Source organism: Rhincodon typus, chromosome 7, assembly GCF_021869965.1.
Source record: "Rhincodon typus isolate 14 chromosome 7, sRhiTyp1.1, whole genome shotgun sequence".
NCBI lineage: Eukaryota > Metazoa > Chordata > Chondrichthyes > Orectolobiformes > Rhincodontidae > Rhincodon > Rhincodon typus.
In genome coordinates, this window is record NC_063338.1 from 54,712,922 (window position 1) to 54,739,583 (window position 26,662).

Below are 26,662 nucleotides of genomic sequence, written 5' to 3' on the forward strand. Positions count from 1 at the left end.
GTTAGCACTGCTGCCTCACAGCGCCAGGGACCCGGGTTCGATTCCAGTCTCGGGCGACTGTCTGTGTGGAGTTGGCACGTTCTCCCTGTGTCTGCTTGGGTTTCCTCTGGGTGCTCCGGTTTCCTCCCACAGTCCAAAAATGTGCAGGTTAGGTGGATTGGCCATGCTAAATTGCCTGTAGTGTTCAGGGAGGTGTAGATTAGGTGGGTTGTAGGGGGATGGGTCTGGGTGGGATGCTCTGAGGTTCAGTGTGGACTTGTTGGGCCTAAGAACCTGTTTCCACACTGTAGGGATTCTATGAGTCACAGTTTGGGAAACCTGCAAAACTACACACTCTAATCCACATTTCCCAGTTACAGGCAGGCATCAGCCAACATGCTTCACCATTGAAATACGTCCTATTTTTTGCTTCAGCAAGATCTTCTTATTTACTGTGACAAAGACTATACCAGTAAAGAGGTGAACCATCATACAGTTTGTAACAAGAACTTTTCTAGATTCATGTGCAAGTTTCTTGCTGTCTTGCGAGTACAGCCAGGAAGATCTGCCCTTTAGAAATGAAGTCCAATGAAGTGAACCAGAAGACCAAGTGCAGGAAGGTGACCAGAAAACATGGTGGCTATGATTCTGGTTCCAGCCTGCCAAATAAGATGGTGGAAATCATGGACAATTTTGGGGATAGTGACAGTGTGCTTGGACATATCATTTAACTGGATATAGACACCAAATCTCAAGTCAGAATCTGATGTTGTATTTTAGTGCAGAAACATGCATAGTTTTACGGTGGGTATAATGCTGTTGCTCTACTCCATTCCACCTGGTATTTTCCACCATTGCATGGAGAAATGTGGGATTAAAAACATCTACAGAGATTGGTTTTAAAACTTCATTGGAGGTTGCAGACTAAGCCAGCTATTATTACTCATAGGGCAGATGAGATTTAACAACATTGTTGCAGGTCTGGAGTCACACGTGGGCCAGATCAGGTAAGAATGGCATTTACATAAAGGATATTAGTGAACCAGGTGAGTTCTTCCTGACAATTGACATCTCTAGAACTAAGAGTCTAAATTATTGAATTTAAATTCCACCTTCTCCCACACTGAGATTCGAACCAAGGCTTCCAGAATATTACCTGGTTTAATAGTCTATTGATAATAGCATTAAAGCATTGCATCCCCTGTCTTGCAGTCTAGATAACAGAGTATGGCTAAATGACACTTCATTTTCATAAAATCCCTACAGTGCAGAAGCAGGCCATATGACTCATTGAGTCCACACCAAACCTCTGAAGAGCATTCCACCCAGCCCCAGTCCCCCTACCTTATCCCCGTAACCCTGCATTTCCCATGGCCAATCCACCCAACCTGCACATCGTTGGGACTGTGGGAAGAAACTGGAGCACTCCCCGCAGACAGTTAGTTGTCTAAAAGTGAAATTGAATCCGGGTCCCTGGTGCTGTGAGGCAGCAATGCTAACCACTGAGCCACTGTGCTGCCCGTTATACAAAATTATAATTACCTGTTTGAAAAAGAACAGCTTTCCTCAAAGTCCGTCAAATATTTTGGATAACTATTTTAAAACAGGCTTATCTGATTGCACAATGATAATCTGTAGTGTTACCAAGGAAAAATATCTCAGCTCAAAGTCACATTTCAGCAGTCTAATTTTTCTTCCTTTCTTCAAAGGACTAAATCACATTCTTGTTTGTGTCGCTCCTCAAGGTATTGTTCGCCCTTCGAGGTATTTGGTAGAGGTCAAATGGGTACATAGTGACTGTTAAGGCAGATCTATAGCCAAAACATTTTGTTGTAAAAAGGACCGGGTATTACATGCAATTGAGATTTCGAGGAGTTGCTGCTCAGAATCTCTCTACTTGCATTTTTTTTTCTATACCTTTGATATGTACTTGCTTTTGAGGGAACTTATGACAGCTTTTTTAAATTGGTTGCATCAGGTACAGACATTTGGACAGGCTTCTCACAGGACTTGAAGTGAAACCTTCAGTTCCCTGTAGCGTTTCCATTGACCACTATGAGATTACAACTCATACAAGCTCTCCATACAAGATTCACTTTAGTAAATGAATAGCAAACTTTCTTGCTACATGACCAGGCCAACTCAGCTGTAACCATCTCAACATGGCATGGATGCTTTCTTGACATTCCAGCTCAAGTCTCATTTCCTCCTACCATCTGATCTTCAGAAACTTCTGACAGCAGTTGAAGTGGCAGTCTGTATACCAGTGACTGTATATATGAGTGGGAATGACCAGCACATTTATAGGCTTTCACTTTGGTAGGCACACTTGCTTTGCTTTATTTCCAATGCTTAAAGGCTGTCAAACATTAAATGCAATTTTAGAATTCTTGCATATTTTTCATTATCAATGCAGATAGCTTGCAAGAATGTGCTGCCAAGACATCTTAACTTATCTGCTCCCATCAGGTTCCAGTAATGGACTGAAACATTGAGCCCAAATAGGAGGGTTCCAGGAGCATACCAAAACAAATTTTCTTGATGCCAATTCTGGCTAAAGTTGTTGTACGCAAGGTGTGTAATGGAGAAGTAGAACCTCTCCGGGCTTTCCGCACTCTGTGTTTTGTCTTCTATTGGTCCTCACCAGTGAGATCTCATCTGGCAGTGTGACAGCACCCATAAGATAGCGTAGAATTAGGCCGTTCAAATCATGATTGATGTGTTTCTCAACCCCATCCTCCTGCCTTCTCCTTGTAACCTTTGATCCCCTTACTAATCAAGGATCTATCTCTGTCTTAAATCCACTCAATTACTTATCTCTACAACCTTCTGTGGCAATGAGTTACACAGATCCACCACCCTCTGGCTAAAGAAATTCCTCCCCATCTCAATTCTAAAGGGTTGTCCCTTCACTTGGAGGCTGTGCTCTCAGTTCTAGTCTCTTTTACTAGTGAAAACATCTTCTCCACATACACTTTATCCAGCTCTCTGTGTTCTGTACATTTTAATCAGAACCCCCTCATCCTTCTAAACTCGTTGAGGACAGATCCAGAGTCCCAAACCGCTGTTCGTATGACAAACTCTTTATCTCTGGGATCAGTTGTTGTAAACCTCCTCTGGACCTCCTCCAAGGCCAGCACAGTCTTCCTTAGATATGGGATCCAAAACTGCTCATAATATTCCAAATGTGGTCTGACCAGAGCCTTATACAGCCTCAGCAGTGCATCCTTGCATTTATATCCTAGCCCATCAAAACGAACGCTAACATTGCATTTACCTTCCTAATTGCTATCTGGACCTGCATGTCAACCTTCAGAGAATCCTAAGCTCCCAAGTCTGTTAAAGTATACAGCAGTCACACCCTAGTATATCACCAAACAGCAATTTAAGGATTTCCCTACCCTGGCACAGGAACACCGATTCCAGCAAATTAGGCAGATGAGACCAATTGAAAGATCCAATGGAAAGCAGTCAGCACCATGTTCTGGAACATGCAGACTTCAATAAGACATAGAAAACATTGTGGTTGACCATTGCATCTGTATCCAGCTCCAGTCTTTGAAACTCGGTTTGCCACTAGACCAAGATAGATCACTGGAGACAGTGAGGCCAACCATGTGCAACTTCCCTTTAGTATAAACCAGTTCAAGGACAAGTCATGTTCATTGGCTTTCAATCCCAAGGGTACTTGGCAGAGATTGCCAACAAGCTCTTTGATTCTGCAAGCAGCACAAAGAATTCAATCCTGTTGTTGTCTGATGATCCACTTCCATCAATTCAAATAAGTGAACTGTAGTCATGGAAAGCGGGCATTAGCCAGTTATAGCTCAAGCGATTGAGGCTAAATGTAGCCCTTCGCATCCCAAGCCCCAAACTGCTGCTCCCCCCAACCCCGCTTAAGATATTCCAACTCAATGCAGAGAGAGGATATAACTGGGATGTTCTTGATCTATATGGTTCTGTTCTAAATTAGAGAGACATTTACCAGCTGAGCTATGGGGTAGGACCTGGAAATTTTTTGTCTCAACAGCAAACAGATGGAATACTTGGGTGTTTTTAGAGTCAGGGATACTGTAAGTACCTACCTGGCTGATATGCATTCCAATTTGTATATGTTACAGGCTCTTTCTCCTTGGATGTAGTAAACCATGTGTACTCTCCAGTGCCATTTCTATCCTGAAAACTAGTCCAGAAGTATTTGCCATTTTCTGTTGTATGTTTTGCAATCAGACTGTTAATAAATTCTTGTTCAAACCTGCAGTTTAGAGAGAAAACACAAAGTCAAAGTCATTCACTTTACTGTAGAGAAACCAATTACACTTTTTAAACTGAGGAGACACAACACAAAAAGGGTATTTTCCAAATTTTACTGCAGTTATGGTAAACACTTAATATTCTATGGAGAGTACACGTCTGATAAGAGAATTTGTGAATTAATAATTTTATCATCATCTTAGAAGATCATAGAATCCCTATAGTGTGGAAAGAGGCCCTTCAGCCCAACAAGTCCACATCGACCCTCGGAGCATCCCACCCAGACCCATCCCCCATATAACCCACTTAATCTACACATCTCTCAGCACGATGGGCAATTTAACATGGCCAATCCACCTACCCTGCACATCTCTGGACTGTCTTTGGAGGAAACCGGAGCACCTGAAGGAAACCCACGCAGACACAGTCGCCCGAAGGTGGAATCGAACCCGGGCTCCTGGCGCTGTGAGGCAGCAGTGCTAACCATTGAGCCAATGTGCCACCCCACGGGGTGTTAAAATGTTAAAATTTTATTTTAACAAAATACAGATGTCACTGATAAGGCAAGCATTTATTGCTCTGAGAAGGTGGAGGCAAGTTACCCTCTTGAATACAACTATTTCCAAGGGGAGGCATTTCGAATCAACAAAATCGCTGGAAGTCTAGAGTTTGGGACAGTTAAATGTTAGAAATAGAAATCTGAACAGCCAATCAAGCAACAGAAGTACACCACAAGACTTCACATTTTTTAGACAAAAAACCCAAAACATTATTGTATACAAGAATTAAAACACACCATGTACTCAACACTATAATTTATAATTACTTCTGCTTTAAACTCGGTTCTATTTTTCTTAAGCCTCCACCCTGCCTCAGTATATATCACAGCAATCTTAAAGGTTCATACACTTATTTAGTTATCAACCCCAAATGATGTTACAGCCTTCAGGAATTTACTTTAATTCACCTCAGTATTTCAGCTACTCTCTGGACTAAAAGTTGGGGAATCCTAACAGCTTCTTGGCCAAGTGAAACTCCAGGATTTATTTAATACCTCATGTCTGTGGATCCATCAGTTTCTTGTTCTAATTGCCCACAGATACTCAACTGCGTTCTTTTGCTTTACAAGCTAACTCTATTGACGGCATTCTGCCACACGACTTTGAAGATCATTGTAGATTTCATCCTCCAGCTACAAAGTTGCCAAATCTTCCAGTTGCTTTTACAAAATCTAAACTGTGGTGAATGATGAAATTAGTAACTTTTTTGCTTCAAGTTCAGGCCTGACTAACAATCAACTCCTGTTGGTTCTCTCAGCGAGATTCAGTCCACAGCAAAGCAAAACTGCAACTGCCCCTTGCTTAGGAATTTAGAAATCACAAACTCTCCTTAGGCTTCTATGCTCCTTAGCTTCTATATGGTTGCTAGACTCATGCCTTGACACCTGGCAGAAGATTTCTTGACACCTGTTCCAAGCTGACTGACTGCTACAAGAGTAACTGCCTTTGGTCTGTTTTCAGTTTGATCTTCCTACTTCTGTCAGCAAACACAGAGGTAAACTAAACAAATGATCCTCTTAACTCCACAGCCAATCTCTTTGACAATGTGACATGCTGCGAGATGGTGTCAGCCAGAAATATAAACAAATTATTTTACCTTCAACACAACTCTGTAATTCTGAAGCTCATGTGAATGATTTTTTAAAAGATTGATGTAATTGCCCTCTTTCCAGCCTTCCTGGTTCCACTAAAAGAACCAGAGGTCAATCACTCATTTTTGCTTTCCACTTTCACCTCTGACCTTATAAATTAAATACAGGCCACCTTTTAATTAGGCTTGTTTCATCTGCTTTTACATTATCAGCTTCTAAACTAGACTTTTCTATCCATCTTATTTTTAACACTTAAACTTCCAACCAAAGTTTATATTCTAAACACATGAATTATGAACTGGATATCTGCAGGTTATAACTATCTGATTGGGCAAAGATAACTGATTTCCTTTCTTCTAAGGGATATTAGTCAAGCAAATAAGTTTTTGATAATAATTCAGTACTTTCACATCACCATGACAGATACTAGCTTTTATAAAAAAAAATCCAGCTTTACTTAATTAAATGAACTTAAATTCTACAGCTGAAGTGTGGGGATTCAAATTCACATTTTCAGATGATTAGTTCAACCAGACTGATGTTCAGTAAAATAATTACTATGGTACACCCTCTTTTAGGGTTGTAGTGGATATGTGCACAAATGTGATGCACCTAATAATGGTGAGATATTGGATCCTAAGAAGAATTTTCAAAAATTTTCACTCAATCTCCGCTCTCAACGTGGATCTCCCGCACCACAGAAAATGATGAAATATTCAACAGTTATTCATCCTACAGCACAGCTTTATATGTCTTTTCAAAGTCACTGAAACAGTGACCAATTACCATTCATGGAAGATACAAAATAATCCAAGTGGGTGCAAAATTATTTATGTACAAAGCATAATGTGTTGCTTATGATATGGAGAACAGCTACAATGCTAGCTTCCCAAACATAAGTCTTGTGTTTAACATATCCATCACATCTTTATACGGAACAACAAATCATAACTGAAGCATCCTTTAGATTAAACATACAGAAATAAAGCCAGTTTTGTCCTGTGCTTTTTCAAATCTTAACCTCACCTCAGGAGGGGAGCCAAGCAGCCGTAAATCTAGAGAAATTTGCAATAGTGCTTACATTGCCATTTTATGCCATTTCTAAGCAATACACATAAATAGCAAAGTGGGAATAATGAGGTTAAATTCTGATTCTGTTAAGGGAATTAAAATTAAAGTATACTGTAGGCCACTTAACCATGGGTTGTGCCTGTACAGGAACCTTGAAGGAATAGGCTACATTAGCATTTTAACATCACAGCTCTGCCACAGATAACAGACTATATCCATGAGCAGGATAAACGATCAGGTACTAAGAAATAAAAACTGATGTAGTGACAACACACTGGAACGTCAGAAGCATCAAACTCAAGATATAGTCTTGATCCTTTGGTTTGTTGAGTCATTGACCTGAACTGTACTGCTGCAGGGAAATGCCAAACAGGAATTGGGCACCTGCACAGGTAGTGTGGAAATGAGGAAAATAAATTTAACATTGCATATCTTTGTGAATTCTAAAGTTTCTAAACGGTCTACTCTTGCCAAAGCCAAGGATCGTTGCTCACAGTGCCAAAATAGCAGGGCATGTGCCTCATTCAGGAAATTTGACAATGTCATTCTGGGGAACTAGTGATAAGGGTAAAAATGTGAGCTTTCATACAAAACTGAACATTTTAAAAAAAACTTTAACATAAAATGTCCTAAACCTCTAAGCAAAAAACTTTCGACTTTTGTTTTAATTAGAATCAGCATATTCAGAGAATTTTCTTTTACATTAGCACTTCCTGTTGGCACGGATGTTAATTTACCGAAAGAGTATCAATATTTTGTTCTCGTGGTCAGGCTGAACTTGACAATGTCATTCTATGATCATGAATGGGGTAGGGGGTAGAAATAATGTGTAACATTATTTAAATTCTGAAATTATGCCGTCTCATCTTGATTGATGACAATGGAGTTGGGCTTTTCGCTTTGCATTAGGAGGGAAACATCAGCAGAAAGAAAATCAATGTAGTAATTCACTTTGCATGTCTAGTTTTTTTGTGTTTTTTTATTAGTCACTCAAGGGACATGGACATTGCTGGTTGGCCAGTATTTATTGCCCATCCCTGGTCACCCTGGAGAAGGTAGTAGTGAGCTGCCTTCTTGAACTGCTGCAGTCCATGTGCTGCAGGTAAACCCACAATCTCCTTAGCGATGGAATTCTAGGATTTTGACCCAGCAAAGTAAAGGAAGGCCAATATATTTCCAAGTCAGGATGGTGAGTGACGGAGGGGAACTTGCAGGTTGTGGTTTTCACATGTAACTACTGCCTTTGTCTTTCTAATGATCATGGGTTTGGAAAGTGCTGTCTAAAGATTTTTCATCAATTTCTGCAATCCATCTTGTAGACAGTACACACTGCTGTGACTAAGGTAGTGGATGCTTATGGATGTGGTGCCAAATCAAGCAGGCTACTTTATCCTGAAACCTGTCAAGCTTCTTGAGTGTTATTGGACTTGCACTCATCCAGACAAGTGGGCAGTATTCCATCACACTCCTGACTTGCACCCTGTAAATACTGGCCAGGCTTTGGGAAGTCAGGTCGTGAGTTACTTGCTGCAGTATTTACAGCCTCTGACCTGCTCTTGTAGTCAGTGTAGTTATGTTGTGAGTCCAGTTGAGTTTCTAGTCTATGCTAACTCCCCCAGAACGTGATGGTTGGGCTTTCGGTGATAGTAACACCATTGCATGTCGAGGGATGGTGGCTAGATTGTTTCTTATTAGAGGTTGTCATTGACTAGCATTTTTTGTGGTTTGAATGTTACTTGCCACTTGTCACCCCAAGCCTGAATACTGTTCTGATCTTGTTGCATTGGAACATGGACTGCTCAGTATCTGAGGAGTCACAAGTGGTGAAATCATCAGCGAACATCCCCATTCCTGACCTTACGATGGAGGAAAGGTCATTGATGAAGCAGCTGAAGACGGTTGGGCTTAGGACACAACACTGAGAAACACCTGCAGAGATGTCCTGGAGCTGAGGTGACTTATCTCCAACAACCACGACCATCTTCTTATGTATCAGGTATGACTCCAACCAGTGGACAGTCTGCCCTCAATACCCATTGATTCCAGTTTTGCTTGGCCTCTTGATGCCACACTCAGTTGAACACGGCCTTGACATCAAGAGGCTGTCATTCTCACCTCAGCTCTGGAATTCAGCTCTTTTGTACATGGTTGAGCCAAGGCTGTAATAAGGTTAGCAGCTGACTATCCCTCGTGGTACTCAAACTGGGCATCACTGAGCAGGTGTTGCTTGATAGAACCGTTGATAACACTTTCCATCACTTTACTAGAGAGTGGACAGATAGGGTGGTAATTGGTTGGATTTGTCCTGTCTTGCGTACAGGATACACCTGCACAACTTTCCACATTGTCAGGTAGATGCCAGGCTTGTGACTGTACTGGAAGAGCTTGGCTAGGGGATCTGTAAGTTCTGGAGCATTAGTCTGCTCTGCAACTGGATCAGAAAGCATATTTTCACTTGTCACATTATGTTCCCTTGGTGTGTCAAGTAGTATAGAACTTGGGAGATAGATGCTAATATTTAGGATGAGAGAATTTTTTATACAACATCTGGGGAGCTGACAGTGCAAACAGAACCTTAAAAGAGTACATTCCTTAATATTACCAATTGAAACAAGTTATACTATTCTTAAAACAAGTTAAAGCTTTGACATACTCCAATATTGTGGTTGTATGAGAATGATCTTAAACTGCAACGATCTCCTAAAAAGTAGAAAATAATTTACAAAAATTTATGTACCTGTTTTGTATTGTAAGATGACATTTTGATTCAAACCCGGCTTCTGTTAAATCAAGTTTGTAGCAGTAGTTACCATGCCTTCTCCAGCTCTTAAAAAGGAAGAAGATTTAATTGGTTCAACCTTTAAGAGTCAAGGATGTATCACAGTATTTTTTTTAAATGGTCTTAATGGTTCATACTTTATGCATCATAATAGAAATGGTCATATTAGCAAGTATTTATTTACCATAAAGCCCTATAGATTTATAGTAAATTAATTTGAAAAATGCTGACATTGTAAATTTTCTCCCCATTCTTAATTGCTGTAACCTCGCATCAAGAATAGATTAATGTAACTTTGTTCTAAGACTTTACTCAACACATCTTAAAAGATCAAAACCTAAAGAACGAAGATACAAACACTAAGTTATGACTCACCAGCCCAGAAACCCAGGATGCTGGTACATAAATGCATCTAATGAAATGGTGCGAGATAGACTAATCAGTTAATAAAAAGTTGCCAGTCAAACATTATTCAATATATTGTTGATACAGTGTGGAGCAGGAACATAGCAGGTCAGGCAGCATCAGAGGAGCAGGAAAGTCGATGTTTCGGGTTGGGACTCTCCATCACAGCTAAGGTTCTATATTGGTCAGTAACAGACTGAATTGTTTATACCAAGGATGAAATTGAATTGTTAGCTGATTTTAGGTAAAATAAACAAACTTCATAATACTGACCACAGCTGATATGTCTGAAGAGCAAAAGTTCCACTTCAATTTAACCTAGGTTTAAAGCCATAACTAAAAAGAACATTTCAAAACTAACCTAAAAGAATCAGATAGGCACAGCATGAGTTACAATAAGAGAAAACAATTACCTTGTCTTGAGGGCATCCGACATCAGACAGGTCTGTTTCATTCAAGGTCTTGCCTTGTTTCTTACATACAAATGATAGCTTGCTGTTACATTCTGCAAACTTCCATCGACCCAACTGTGGGTTCAGAAAATTCAGAAGTTTTACCATCTATACATGATCAAAATCTGAAGAATAGAGATACAACTACAAAGCCATGATTCATCAGCTTATAAACACAGGATGCTGGCACATAAATGTATCTAATGAAATGGAATGGACAGACTAATGGGGTAAAAATAAAAAAGATGCAATTCAGTCAGACATTATTCAATGCATTGTTCAGTGAATAGACTGAATTGACTACATCAAGGATGAAAGTTAATTGTTTGCTGATTTTAGTTCTAAAAAAACTTTCTTAGAACTCTTAGGCTGCACCTTCTGAACTCACAACCACTTTGATCCAGAAGAACAACGGCAACACATGCATTCCAAACACCACCATCTTCAGATATAACAAGGTGTAGAGCTGGATGAACACAGCAGGCCAAGCAGCATCAGAGGAGCAGGAAGGCTGACGTTTCGGGTCTGGACCCTTCTTCAGAAGTGGGGGAGGGGAAGGGGATTCTGAAATAAATAGAGAGAGAGGTGGAGGCGGATGGAAGATGGATAAAAGGAGCAGATAGGTGGAGACGAGACCGACTGGTCAAGGAGGCGGGGATGGAGCCAGTAAAGGTGAGTGTAGGTGGGGAGTTAGGGTAGGGGTTGGTCAGTCCAGGGAAGACGGACAGGTCAAGGAGGCAGGGATGAGGCTGGTAGGTAAGAGGTGGGGCTGGGGGTTGAGGTGGAAGGAGTGGATAGGTTGGAGAAAGGACAGACAGGTTAGGGAGGCGGGGACGAGCTGGGTGGTTTTGGATGCGGTCGGGGGCGGGGAGATTTTGAAGCTTGTGAAGTCCACATTGACATCATTGGGCTGCAGGGTTCCCAAGCAAAATATGAGGTGCTGTTCCTGCAACCTTTGGGTGGCATCGTTGTGGCACTGGAGGAGGCCCAGGATTGTCATGTTGTCCGAAGAGTGGGAGGGGGAGTTGAAGTGATTCGCGGCTGGGAGGTGCAGTCAGTTGTCGTGAACCGAGCATAGGTGTTCCACAAGTGGTCTCCAAGCCTCCGCCTGGTTTCCCTGATGTAGAGGGGGCCACAACGGGAACAGCGGATACAATCTACCACATTAGCAGATGTGCAGGTGAACATGTGTTTAATATGGAAGGTCTTCTTGGGGCCTGGGATGGGGGTGAGGGGGGAGGTGTAGGGGCAGGTGTAGCACTTCCTGCGGTTGCAGGGAAAAGTGCCGGGTGTGGTGGGGCTGGTGGGGAGTGTGGAGCGGACAAGGGAGTCACAGAGAGAGTGGTCCCTCCGGAAAGCAGATAAGGGGGGGGAGGGAAAAATGTCTTTGCTGGTGGGGTCGGATTGCAGATGGCAGAAGTGCCGGAGGATGATGCGTTGGATCCGGAGGTTGGTGGGGTGGTACGTGAGGACAAGGGGGATTCTGTTTTGGTTGTTATTGCAGGGAGGGGGTGTGAGGGATGAGTTCCACAAAGCGCTCTCCAAGCCTCTGCTTGGTTTCCCCGATGTAGAGGAGGCCACAACGGGACTGCAACCTGCAATCGCAGGAAGTGCTACACCTGCCCCTACACCTTCCCGCTCACCCCCATCCCAGGCCCCAAGAAGACCTTCCACATCAAACAGATGTTCACCTGCACATCTGCTAATGTGGTATACTGTATCCGCTGTTCCCAATGTGGCCTCCTCTACATCGGGGAAACCAAGCAGAGGCTTGGAAACTGCTTTGTGGAACACCTATGCTCGGTTCGCAACAACCGACTGCACCTCCCAGTCGCAAACCACTTCAACTCCCCCTCCCACTCCTTGGACGACATGTCCAAACTGGGCCTCCTCCAGTGACACAACGATGCCACCTGAAGGTTGCAGGAACAGCACCTCATATTTTGCTTGGGAGCCCTGCAGCCCAATGGTATCAATGTGGACTTCACAAGCTTCAGAATCTCCCCGCCCCTGACCGCATCCCAAAACCAGCCCAGCTCGTCCCCGCCTCCCTAACCTGTCTGTCCTTTCTCCAACCTATCCACTCCTCCCACCTCATCCCCACCTCCTTGACCTGACCATCTTCCCTGGACTGACCAACCCCCACCCTACCTCCCCACTTATACTCACCTTTACCGGCTCCATCCCCGCCTCCTTGACCTGTCCGTCTCCCTTCCACCTATCTGCTCCTTTATCCATCTTTCATCTGCCTCCCCCTCTCTCTCCATTTATTTCAAAATCCCCTTCCACCCCCCCATTTCTGAAGAAGGGTCTAGACCCGAAACCTCAGCTTTCCTGCTCCTCTGATGCTGCTTGGCCTGCTGTGTTCATCCGGCTCTACACCTTGTTATCTCAGATTCTCCAGCATCGGCAGTTCCTACTATCTCTGAATGGATTTTAACCACCATCTTCAAGTTCCCCTCCAAGCCACTCACCATTCTAACCTAGAAATATATCATTATTTCTTCAGTGTTGCTGGTCAAAATCTTTGAACTTCCTCCCTAATGATATTGCGTGTCTACTCACAGCACACAGGCTGCAGCGGTTCAAGAAGACAGCTCATTACCACCTCTCAAGGATGGCTAGGCCAGCAGTGCCCACATTCCGCGAAGAATTAAAGAAGAACAGACTTCACATTGTCCAACTATAACAGACCATATCATGGAAGAATTTACAATTGCGAATGACTTATACTTCAGGGTATCCCAACGTAATCTACAGCCAATTAAATACTCTATATTTTTTGTTTTAATGTAGGAACTACAGCAATCAATCTTCACACACACAATCTCAATACTAGTCACCTGATTATGACTGGGTAATCTGTTCTTAGAATATTTGTTAAGGAACACGTATTGGTCAAGACATCAATGAGAACTTGTGTTCTTCTTCAGATAGTGTCATGGAAGAGTTTAATGTCAAGGGATGAAGCTCCCATAGTGCAGTTCCTCCACTGACACCATTCTGACACTTTCATGTACCATATGTTCATGCCTCTGTCTGAAGTGAGATGTGAAACCAATGAACACTAAATTTGAGTTATGCTATAATTCAACAGGCACACTTAAAAATGAATACTTCAATAGCAAAACAATTAAATTTTCTTTTAAAGTTAAGCAACAGGATGCAATATCTTCAGCAGCAATAAGTATGTGAAAGACAAAATTCTACAGAATTAGGATTCTATAGAATTATGGTATCATAGATTCAATAAGACCCTTGAAGGGATTACTCTTAATTTGTTTTGGTTGTTTTCTTTGAAAGCTTTTCATTGTTTTGTGTTATGTTACTGTATTTACATTCCCTAAAATTTAAATAGTGAAGAACATCACAATCATTTCTGCTAAGGGTCCCAAAATATCAGTCAGCCCCTCAGAGTGTAAGAAATAGATACAGAGTAGACCTTGCAGCCCTTTGAGACGGCTCCACCAGTGAGATCATGGCTGATATTCTACTTCAACACTATTTCCTCGACTATCTCCTGGTTCTAGGCTCCCTCAGCCAGGGGAAACACCTTTTCTTCTTTTACACTGGTGATCCTTTTAATGTGTTGTATGTTTGTTTAAGACCATTCTTAATCTGTAAAATTCAGAGAATAAAGACCTGTTCTTTCTAATCTTTCCTTATAGGATAATCCCATTTTACCAAGAATTCATTTAGTGACTCTTGAATACACTCCCTCTATGGCAAACATATACTTCCTTGGTAAGGCATCCAAACCTGCACTCAAACTCCAGAGGTGTGGTCTCACTAAGGCCTTATATAACAGTAAGACTCCTAAACACAAACCCTCCTGCAATAAAGACCAATGCACTATTTGCCTTCGTTGCTTGCTGCATCTGCAAATTAATGTCTCTTTACAAGGACATCCAAAGCCTTTTGAAGTTCAACATTTTCCAGCTTCCTACCATTGAAGTAATACAATATTTACGTATTTTTGACTGAAGTGGATTACCTCACATTTCTCAGTATTGAATTCTATGTGTCAAATTTTTGCTCACTCATGTATTTAACCTCTCCAAATTTCCTTGAAGTATCCTTGCATCCTCCTCACAACTCTTTCTTAATTCTAGTTTAGTATCATCTGCAAACTTGGAAATATTAATTTAATCCCCACATCCAAATGATTGATAGCTTGTGAATAGCTGGGGTCCTAAACACTGATACTCATGGGCCCCACGAGTCACAGGTTGCCAATCTGAAAATGACCCATTTATTTCTAATGTTTCTGTCTATTAAACAGTTCTCATTCCATGCCAGTATATTTCCTCAATCCCTTTGTTCTAATTTTGCTTGTTAACGTCTTGTGTCAGACCTAATGCAAAGCTTTGAAAATCTAAAGATACACATCCACCAGTTCCCTTTCATCTATTCTGATAGTTATATCCTCAGAACTCCAAGTTTGTTAAACATGGTTTAACTTTCACAAATCTATGATGACTGTGCTCAATCCTACCATTATTTTTTCCAGAATGTTCTGTTGTCACATCCTTTGCTACAGATTCTAGCAATTTTCTGATAATTGAATTTAGGCTAACAGGTCTGTTCATCCGTCTTTTCCTTCTTAAAATGTGGGGTTACATTTGCTACCTTCTAATCTGCAGGAACCAGACCTGAGAATTTTGAAAAATGACCAATGCATCTACAGTCTCAACAGCCATCTCTTTCAACACACTCAAAATAGATGACTGGGTCCAGGTGTTTATCTATTTTTAGTTCATTTAATTCGACTAGCATTTGCAAGAGGTCCACTACAGATACTCAATAAATATTGTGTTATCCAATTTCACATTGAGTGTTTTCAGCCAAAAGCTGTTCCTGAAACCGTTCCTTTTTAACCTGTTTTACACCTGTTTCCATTGAAAACTTTAGTTGCAAAAGTAGAAACCATCTTCATTGGATTATTAATGGTGACCAAACTTATATCTGCCTGCCACGTTAAATCTCATAGCCATTCTGTTTTCTCCAAGTGTTTTCCACAAGGTTAAACATAGATTTTACAAAAAGAATTCAAGTAATTATCAGGTTGCTCAGCCACTTGCAACAATCATTGGCAGTAAACTTTTTAATCCACATGGTAATTATTTTTGTTTATATTCTACAGGCTGAATTTCCAAGCGGAACACATAACAGAAATGTACACTGGTGCTTCAATACTGGGCAAAAGGATGAACCACCAGGCTTTCACCGTCACTCCATTGCATCAAGGTTCCTCGGAGTTTTTTTTTAAACCAGGCAGCTTGTTCATACAGGAGGCTCATTTAAAATGTTAACTGGGGTCTTATGATATTTGATCTAAATCTTACGACATTCAGCACCGTATATTCTGCCAAAGAGGATCTTAAAGGCAAATTCTTCTGTTGGCAACTGGTGTTTACAGCTCAAAGTAAACTACAAGAACAAATTGAGGGGTCATAGCGAGCTGGAGTTCTTCTCCAAGCTCCATAAATCAGACAGCATTTTCTGTTTCATTTGTTTCCTAGAATGGGGATGTCACTAGCTCAAGTCGCATTTATTGTCCATCCCTAGATGATCTTGAGAAGGTGGTCGTGAGCTGCCTTCCCGAACTGCTGCAGTCCATTTTCTGTGGGTAGACTTACATTAGAGAGAGTGTTTTAGGATTTTGACCCAGTGATACTGAACGAACAGTGATATACTTCTAAGTCAGGATAACTTACACACACTTTCCCTCCTATTGTAGCCCTTCTTAGAGTCCTGGGGGCCATCTGGATCAGCGATACAGAGCGGCTGGATTAGCTTTATGCATGAGTTCCATCTTGTTATCATGCTAATATTCTCCAGTCCTTAATATGGGCTGGGAATATGCAGAGACTACTTGTCAGATGATTGGCATTATACATACAAAACTAAATCATAAGGTGTTAGACACAGCTGGAACAGAAAATTGACCATTACATCCACACAACCAAAAAATGTTACAACTTCAAGCGCAGCCTCAAAGTAATGGAGAAGGCAAAGTACAACACTCAACTGTCCTGGATTCGTCTGCTAGTATGGCAGAATTACCACTGAGCCTAAAGAAGCATCACTAAACCGAGGCTTATATAGCTTTCTGATAAGATAATGGCTGACAGAGCCAAGGTTTTCACCACTGTTTAAGCTGGGCTACTTCTTAGGATGGATGTAGGAAATCAGCTAGCTGTTGTCACAATGGGCCACAAATCAGCTGCTTCTATTACACTCACATGGGAAGATACAAAGGGAAGGCAAACAAATATCTGGGGGGTCTAGAAGGGTATACTATTTCTTTGTTGTTAATCTATAAAAGGAGGAGATGCTGGTTTGCTGAATATAATCAATCCAAATAAAGTAAATATCAGCAAAAATGTTTCCTTTTTTATTAAAAGAAACTTGCACCAAGTAAGATTTACTCTATCCATTATTCATACTAGCCCTTTCAGTGCCCAGCTCATGGAAGGCCCCACGTGAAGTCTGTGATCTGTTGAAGGCAACAATCCCCTCGGACTGCACAAGAGGAGGGAAGAAGGGAAATTATTGTTGATGGTTCAAGCAAATAAACTGCCTCTAGGACATGCAGAGAAGACATGGGCAAGCCAAAATCTCGGAGGCCTCATTGGTGATGTTAGGATAGTTAGCATTTGCTTTTTAACCAAGATTTAAAATAAAGCTTTAACAGTCTATTCATGAACGAAAGAAATGCACTCAGACTAGAGAACATAGGAGTAATTAGTCATTTACTTGCCTTTCCCACATAGGATACACAGTGCTTCGTAGTGTTATAGGGGATATTAGGTTGAGCCTGGTCCCAGTAAGTGAAGGTCACAGGAGATCCATCTGACCACTTGAACAAAGCTGGGAACTGGTCACTTCTTAATCCCGTCCATATTTCATAACTGTAAGCTAAAACAAAAACTTAAGTGCAATAGCTAGGAAAATTTAATGAGATTAATACTGTACAAATATTTAGCAAAAATAATCCTGGGATTATTTTGTTTATCAAATAGCAATTGGATTTTGATATTTTCAGGTCAGATTACACAGATTTTAACCCACAAGAAATATTGTGGCATATGCTCAGTGATGAAGACCTATCAAAGATCTAATTTTAGAAATCTGAAAGATGGCAAGAAAACACCCAAGTCTTTTAAAAAGAGCTAAATAATGCCAAAAATTGGCATTCTGTGATGTTAATTTATTCAGTAGAATTTTAATTTTAAGGTATTGATAATTATAAACTAAGTTGCATTGCTTTTCATATTTAAATGAGCACAAAACTTGACATGGGAAACCATTATGACAATATAAAATTATAGAGACAGGAACACATTCTGAATTTCAGTATTGCAAGGTCAGAGTGAGGATTTTCACAGGTAATTGCAGTATTTAATCCATTCACAACACGCCGACAGTGAAGCAGTCATTGTCTGCATGCAGCAAGACCTGGCTAACCTTCTGGCTTGGGCTGATAAGCATCTCAGAAATGCCAGGCAGTAACCAGCTAACTTGACAGAATAATCTAACCATCTACTTTTGCTATTTATCAGCTTTAGCACTCCGAAATCACCCAAAATCCACATCCAAGGTGGAGTTGGGTTGGAGTTGGTGGGGAGGGAACATTGTGGTGAGGTTACTTCAGAAGCTTAACTGAAGCAGCCTCATGTCCAGGCATGTGCAGGCTAGGTGCATTAGCCATAGGAAATGCAAGGTTACAGGGATAGGGTCTAGGTGGGATGCTCTTTGGAGGGTCCCTGAGGACTTGAAAGGTTGATGGCCTGCTTCCACACTATAGGGATTCTATGGTGACAGGATCTCCGGAGCAAACAATAGTCTCATCTTTTCAAAGTTTGTCCAACATCATAAAACACAAAGCAGTTTTCCCATTTGCCTTGATGAGTTCAAGTTGTGATAGTGCATGGTACACACTGCAATCGCTATGTAGGGATAGTGCATGGAGTAAATATTTAAAAAGGTGGCAGATGGGGAGGTGATTCTCAGCAACCCACCTGTTTAACAAGATGCTGAGCCTCAAGTATTGTTAGTGTTGCACTCATCTATTTCTAAATGGTGAATCACACTATCCTTCAAAATAAAATATTTTCCAAAAATTTTTTCATTAGGGTTATGTGACTAGTCATTACTCAGTCTAATTCGACCTTCCTTCTTAAAACAATGATACAACATTAGCAGTTCTCCAAATCAACGTCAATAGACAGAAGTCCAAATGTTTTCTTTCTGGGAACATATTTCTTTTGAAAGCTCTTTATTGCTTCCCGGAATGCCTCCCAAAACTTGGACACAAATTTATCTTTGAAGTAGTCTTTCTTTGTTTACTTTTGCCAAATCACCTCTTAGAAATACGTAGGCCTTTTCTTGATTTAAAACTAATATCTGGTCTTTGTTCTTTATCACAGCTAATTAAATCTAAATTATGACCGCTACCACCAAAATAGTCCCCTGCTGATATTCCTTTCACTTGTGCAGCTTTAGTTCTTAAACTAAAACTAAAATTCCTCTCTTCTTCTTGGGCTTGTTTCATTGTGGAAAAAAGTAGTTTTCCTGGTGCACTTTAAGAATTCTTCGTTCTCTGCACCTTTCTGGCTAACTTCATGCCAGTTAATATTACGGTACTACAAATCAGTACTGCAGCACGACAGCAATGTGGTTGACTCTGAACAGCCCTCTGGGTAATTAGGGATGGGCAATAAATGCTGTGTAGCCAGCAACAGCCTCATCCCATTAATGATTAAAGAAAACAAAATCCTTCAATTTTTGCAATATTATTTCTTTATCAGCCATTTGTATATATTTGCTTTACTTTCTTCAAATTGACAGCTTTGGGGTCTGAAGTACAGTGCCAACAGTGTGTAACTACAGATAACAAGGTGTAGAGCTGGATGAACACAGCAGGCCAAGCAGCATCAGAGGAACAGAAAGGCTGACATTTGGGGCCTAGACCCTTCTTCAGAAATGGGGGAGGGGAAGAGGGTTCTGAAATAAATAGGGAGAGAGGGGGAGGCGGATAGAAGATGGATAGAGGAGAGGACTCTCTCTGGGACTCCCTTGTCCGCCCCACACTCCCCTCCAGCCCCACCACACCCGGCACTTTTCCCTGCAACCGCAGGAAGTGCTACAGCTGCCCCTACACCTCCCCCCTCACCCCCATCCCAGGCCCCAAGAAGACTTTCCACATCAAGCAGATGTTCACCTGCACATCTGCTAATGTGGTATACTGTATCCGCTGTTCCCGTTGTGGCCTCCTCTACATCGGGAAAACCAAGCGGAGGCTTGGGGACCGCTTTGCAGAACACCTATGCTCGGTTCGCACTAAACAACTGCACCTCCCAGTCACGAACCATTTCAACTCCCCCTCCCATTCCTCAGACGACATGTCCATCCTGGGCTTCCTGCAGTGCCACAACGATACTACCCGAAGGTTGCAGGAACAGCAACTCATATTCCGCTTGGGAACCCTGCAGCCCAATGGTATCAATGTGGAGAGGAGACAGACAGGTCAAAGAGGTGGGGATGGAGCCAGTAGAGGTGAGTGTAGGTGGGGAGGTAGGGAGGAGATAGGTCAGTCCAGGGAGGACGGACAGGTCAAGGGGGCAGGATGAGGTTAGTAGGTAGGAAATGGGGGTGCGGCTTGAGGTGGGAGGAGGGGATAGGTGGGAGGAAGGACAGGTTAGGGAGGCGGGGACGAGCTGGGCTGGTTTTGGGATGCGGTAGGGGGAGGGGAGATTTTGAAGCTTGTGAAGTCCACATTGATACCATTGGGCTGCAGGGTTCCCAAGCGGAATATGAGTTGCTGTTCCTGCAACCTTCGGGTAGCATCGTTGTGGCACTGCAGGAAGCCCAGGATGGACATGTCGTCCGAGGAATGGGAGGGGCTGTTAAAATGGTTCGCGACTGGGAGGTGCAGTTGTTTATTGCGAACCGAGCGTAGGTGTTCTGCAAAGCGGTCCCCAAGCCTCCGCTTGGTTTCCCCGATGTAGAGGAGGCCACAACGGGAACAGTGGATGCAGTATACCACATTAGCAGATGTGCAGGTGAACATCTGCTTGATGTGGAAAGTCTTCTTGGGGCCTGGGATGGGGGTGAGGGGGTAGGTGTAGGAGCAGCTGTAGCACTTCCTGCGGTTGCAGGGAAAGGTGCCGGCTGTGGTGGGGCTGGAGGGGAGTGTGGGGCAGACAAGGGAGTCCCGGAGAGAGTGGTCCCTCCAGACACCTACTGCCCTCTGTATAAAAAACTTTTTTTGCCCATCTCCTTTAAATTTTCCTCCTCTCACCTTGCTCCCTAGTGTCTGACATTTCCATCCTGGGGAAAAAAGACCGACTAAACACCCCATCCATGCCTCTCATAATTTTATCTACCATTTTTGGGTTGCCCCTTAGCCTCCGACATTCTAGTGAAAACAATCCAAACTTGTCCAACCTCTCCTTATAGCTAATACGCTCCAATCCAGGCAATATCCTGGTAAACCCTATCGAAAGACTCCACATGCTTCTTATAGTGGGGTGACCAGAACTGCGCACAGTATTCCAAATGTGGCATTACTGAAGTCTTGTACAGTTGCAAAATAACTTGTCAATTTTTACACTCAATGCCCTGACCAATGAAGGCAAGCATGCGGCATGCTTTATTTACCACCTTACCCAATGTGTTGCCACTTTCAGGGAGCTACGGACTTGGACTCCAAGATCTCCGAGTATATCAATGCCCCTAAAGGTCCTGCCATTTACTGTGTACTTTCCTCCTGCATTTGACCTCTCAAAATGCATCACTTCAAACTTGGCCAGATTAAAGTCCATCTGCCATTTCTCTGCCCAACTTTCCAGCTAATCTATATTCCACTGCATCTTTCCATATCCTTTCTCACTATATTAATTCGGTTATTCTTTATGGTTAGTTCCTTGAGCACAGTTGGCTTTTGTGAAGTTGATCAACTTTTAGTAACTTTCCCGAGTGATACAAAATAGATATCTGTTCAGATTTAAATTCGGTACTCTTGCTGCTTGGATAACGATTAGAATTTGCACTTACCTTCATGAAGCTTACTGACAACCAGCTCCACATCTGCTAATGAATGTATGCTGATGAGCTGACTTTCATTGGATTTACAGGAACTATCTGCATCATCCCATTTCAAATCTTGTGTGTTCATATAATAGCAGAAGCCATTATGCGCAAGCCAGCCAGCTTCACATTCTGTACTGGAGTACTTCCAAGGATCTGATAAGAAAGCAGTCATAATAAATTTGAGAGAATTTCATATATTAATATCTACATTATTCTACGTAATTTCCTCATTTTATATTACTTCCCATGAAAATGACCATTTGGCATTTGAAAATGGTAGGGTAGAATGGCTTCTCATGGCGTCCAATTACAGGTGTAAACTTTGATGCACAACATTCTGAAAAGCACTAACCTGAAACCGATTCTGGCCATTTTCTAGCTATCCAGGAGATCCTTGTGCATATACAAGAGCCCAAACAAATAGAGGATCTTGTGCAGCATTTAACGCCATCCCATAGGGCATTTATTGAGGTGGCAGGATGGCAAGTGGGGGCTCCGCCTTTTCCTGCTCCTACCCTGCTGCCATTTAAGGTTCTTGTGGGAAATTAATGCCCATTTAACAGTTTACCAATGGCAGCAGGGCAATAACCCAGCAGCGAATGTGGGGAGTGTGTTCAACAGGCAGGCAGCCTGTGAAGCAGTCGACTGTATGGTCACTTACAGGTTCCTAGGGGTTTTCCCATTCATGAGGGATCTGGCCTCAAGAATGGGGTGACTCAAAGTCTCTTCTCTGCCCTTTCTGCTGACCTCCCCTTCTTCCCATCAGCTCCCACTCCACAATCTCGCCTTTCCTTTGCTCACCTCTCTACTGCAATCCAGCAACCAGTCTTGAATTATTGAACCAGCATTTCTTTTGGTCACTAAGGTCTCTAGCTGTTTACAATACATGGAAGGGCTAGGTTGTACAGGCAGTCATCATTCCCTTCTTGGTGACAGCACTATTAAAAGAGAGCTTCTAGCCTCCAATTGCAAGACCTGTCCTGAAAAGGTGAAATGGGGCTTCTACTGGCTCTGCAGATAACAGATGAAGACCATCACCTCAATTAAATACCACCTCAGGTGTTGGTTTAAGAACATGGACTAAGAATCACAGCGATTGGCATTGGCCTCAAACCCTCTATACTCATTTCCAGGATCTAAGTGCAGCTTTTCCAGTGGTCACAACTTTAGAGAGCCAGGAGGAGCTGGAATTCATACAGTAATTTCTGGTGGTAGCGTTCTGCCCTTTTCCTACAGTTCTTTCCTCCTGTGGGATTGACTTGAGGGTTCAGCAGTCAGTGAATGCAGATCACTGTGAATACTCTGATCAAGTCTGAAGCTAAATTTCTTACGATCCTTGAGCTAGCATCTTTGGGTCCAGAAGTTGCTTGCATATTCATTGTGCTTTAGACAAGAGCTGAGCATTTAAATCCCATTAAGTTTATTGGAAAAAATCCACAAGAGAACAAAAGATTTTATGACCAGAACAAATTGCAGAAAAGAAAATCGAGCTTTGTGAATTTTAAACATACAAAATTCTAAAAATTAAAAAGTGATTCTACTTTGGCACCAAGGAATAGAAAATAAAAATAATCCTCAAAATTAAAAAAGATTAAACTAAATCAGAATGCACATCCAGCAGCCAACATCTCATGATTTCTAATGGATTTGTTTAAAACCCTAAATGGGTCAGATCTTAGCAAACCAATAAGTGTTACCAGCTTTTAATTTTATTTCTGTAACTGGTGGTTCAGTGGCTTGCTGTTACCCCTAAACAATAATCCCACCAAGAATCATTTCAGAATCAATATTACCAAGTGAGGAAGTGGATTGGTTATGCAGCTGGTTGTTGCATCACAGTAGCACATCACTTGAGTTTGCTACATGATATATCACATGGCAGGCTACCAACACTGGAACATTTGGGGAAGTGCAGAATCAAAGTAAAGCATTATCATAAATTGAAAGCAATTTACCTTGGCAACGATTGTACATCATTAACTGGATGGTTGGAAAAAACAGCAGAAAGATAATTTCCTGGCCTCTGAACCATAGAGCAGACATGTATTTACGTTGTGATAAATCCATTGTTACAAGTCATGCAACGTCAGAACTCTGGATGTGTGGCAAGATCCCTGGAATTTTCAGTCTCAAGTGGCTTCAAACTTGGTTTTTCAAAAAGGCATATCCCCACAGTTTCAATGAGGTATGGAGAGGAAAGGAAAGGGAAATGTAGACTTGTGTCATTAAAGCAACCAACCCACTCCCGAAGAGACAAGTTAGTTATGGAAACATAATGAGGCTGTGTGCCTCAGGTTCAACTTAGGCTGGCCAGTCTTCTCAGGCCTCAGGTAACCCAATCATTAAATGGAAGCACAGACTACTTTTGATAGAGGTAAAAGCCTTGGCAGCATTGTTTAATTGCTTACATTCACTACCGTCCCAATCCCATCAAGTACAATTCCAACACACCCTCTCTTCCCAGCTCCGAGATTGATACACAACTCACCACTATTCCTCCTGCCAACCAGTAACCCTGCTCATGCTCTCTACCTTACCTGTCCTCCTCAAAAGCACTTCACTATCAACAAACAAACAAACAAACAAACCAGTCACATCTGTCAGAATTGCATTCAGGCTAGCAACATGCTGGGGGGCACGTGTCCCGAAGTGAAAACTGTACATCATTAGGGGAAAGCTGATCATCTAACTTTCTGAACAAAATCTCCAGCCTTCCTACTTACTAAACACACTCCTGTCAAGAATGATGCCAAGGGTTCAATCTTGTATGTTAATTTACAAAAGAAGAGAAGCTGAAAACAAAATAAAACATTTAATTAGGCGAGACATACAGGAGAAAGTTTGCAAGCTCTGAAGGTGCAAAAGCAAATTTATGCCAAGAAAGAAATCTGGCAGCACTGCTGTTAATAACAGGGATTGTCTGAGCAACTGGAGTGAAAGGCTTGGTGACCTCCCACCCACAGCCTCCAACCTCATCGTTCCCCAACCCCGCACCGCCCGCTTCTATCTCCTTCCCAAAATCCACAAACCTGACTGCCCTGGTCGACCCATTGTCTCCGCCTGCTCCTGCCCCACCAAACTTATCTCCACCTATCTCGACTCCATTTTCTCCCCCTTGGTCCAGGAACTCCCTACCTACATCTGTGACACCACCCACGCCCTCCACCTCCTCCAGAACTTCCAATTCCCCGGTCCCCAACACCTCATCTTTACCATGGACGTCCAGTCCCTCTACACCTGCATTCCCCATACAGATGGTCTAAAGGCCCTCCGCTTCTTCCTGTCCCGCAGGCCCGACCAGTCCCCATCCACTGACACCCTCATCCGCTCAGCCGAACTTGTCCTCACCCTCAACAACTTCTCTTTCAATTCCTCCCACTTCCTACAGACAAAGGGGGTGGCCATGGGTACCCACATGGGCCCAAGCTATGCCTGCCTCTTTGTAGGTTACGTGGAACAATCCCTCTTCCGTACCTACACTGGCCCTAAACCCCACCTCTTCCTCCATTACATTGATGACTGTATCGGCGCCACCTCGTGCTCCCACGAGGAGCTCGAACAGTTCATCCACTTCACCAACACCTTCCACCCCAACCTTAAGTTCACCTGGACCATCTCTAATACCTCTCTCTCCTTCCTAGACCTCTCTGTCTCCATCTCCGGCAACCACCTAGAAACCGATATCCATTTCAAACCTACCGACTCCCACAGCTACCTAGAATACACCTCCTCCCACCCACCTTCCTGCAAAAATGCCATCCCCTATTCCCAATTCCTTCGCCTCCGTCGCTTCTGCTCCCAGGATGAGGCATTCCACTCCCGTACATCTCAGATGTCCTCGTTTTTCAAGGACCGCAACTTTCCCCCTTCAGTGGTCGAGAACGCCCTTGACCGTGTCTGCCGCTTTCCTGCAACTCATCCCTCACACCCCCTCCCCGCAATAACAACCAAAACAGAATCTCCCTCGTCCTCACGTACCACACCACCAACCATCTGGATCCAACGCATCATCCTCCGACACTTCCGCCATCTGCAATCCGACCCCACCAGCAAAGATATTTTTCCCTCTCCACCCTTATCTGCTTTCCAGAGGGACCACTCTCTCCGTGACTCCCTTGTCCACTCCACACTCCCCTCCAGCCCAACCACACCCGGCACTTTTCCCTGCAGCCGCAGGAAGTGCTACACCTGCCCCCACACCTCCCCCCTCACCTCCATCCCAGGCCCCAAGAAGACTTTCCACATCAAGCAGATGTTCACCTGCACATCTGCTAATGTGGTATACTGCATCCGCTGTTTCCGTTGTGGCCTCCTCTACATCCGGGAAACCAAGCGGAGGTTTGGGGACCGCTTTGCAGAACACCTACGCTCGGTTCACACTAAACAACTGCACCTCCCAGTTGCGAACCATTTCAACTCTCCCTCCCACTCCGCACACGACATGTCCATCCTGGGCCTCCTGCAGTGCCACAACGATGCCACCCAAAGGTTGCAGGATCAGCAACTCATATTCCGCTTGGGAACCCTGCAGCCCATTTGTATCAATGTGGACTTCACAAGCTTCAAAATCTCCCCTCCCCCTACCGCATCCCAAAACCCGCCTCCCTAACCTGTCCTTCGTCCTATCCCCTTCTCCCACCCCAAGCCGCACCCCCATCTCCTACCTACTAACCTCATCCCGCCCCCTTGACCTGTCTGTCCTCCCTGGACTGACCTATCTCCTCCCTACCTCCCCACCTACACTCACCTCTACTGGCTCCATCCCTGCCTCTTTGACCTGTCTGTTTCCTCTCCACCTATCTTCTCCTCTATCCATCTTCTATCCACCTCCCCCTCTCTCCCTATTTATTTCAGAACCCCCTTCCCCTCCCCCATTTCTGAAGAAGTGTCTAGACCCAAAACGTCAGCCTTCCTGCTCCTCTGATGCTGCTTGGCCTGCTGTGTTCATCCAGCTCTACACCTTGTTATCTCTGG

General features: G+C 43.0%; 1 protein-coding gene across 2 annotated transcripts in view; it reads right to left on the reverse strand.

Moving 5' to 3' along the window:
- ly75 (lymphocyte antigen 75) overlaps positions 1-26,662 on the reverse strand; it is a 145,592-nt gene that overhangs the window by 89,444 nt on the left and 29,486 nt on the right. For both annotated transcript variants that reach the window (XM_020529208.2, XM_048598981.1), the window contains exons 7-11: positions 21,653-21,841; positions 17,355-17,512; positions 10,553-10,666; positions 9,693-9,781; positions 4,065-4,234 (exon numbers count right to left, since the gene is read on the reverse strand). In XM_020529208.2, the coding sequence (XP_020384797.1) occupies positions 4,065-4,234; positions 9,693-9,781; positions 10,553-10,666; positions 17,355-17,512; positions 21,653-21,841 (720 nt within the window). The remainder of the gene's footprint in view (positions 1-4,064; positions 4,235-9,692; positions 9,782-10,552; positions 10,667-17,354; positions 17,513-21,652; positions 21,842-26,662) is intronic.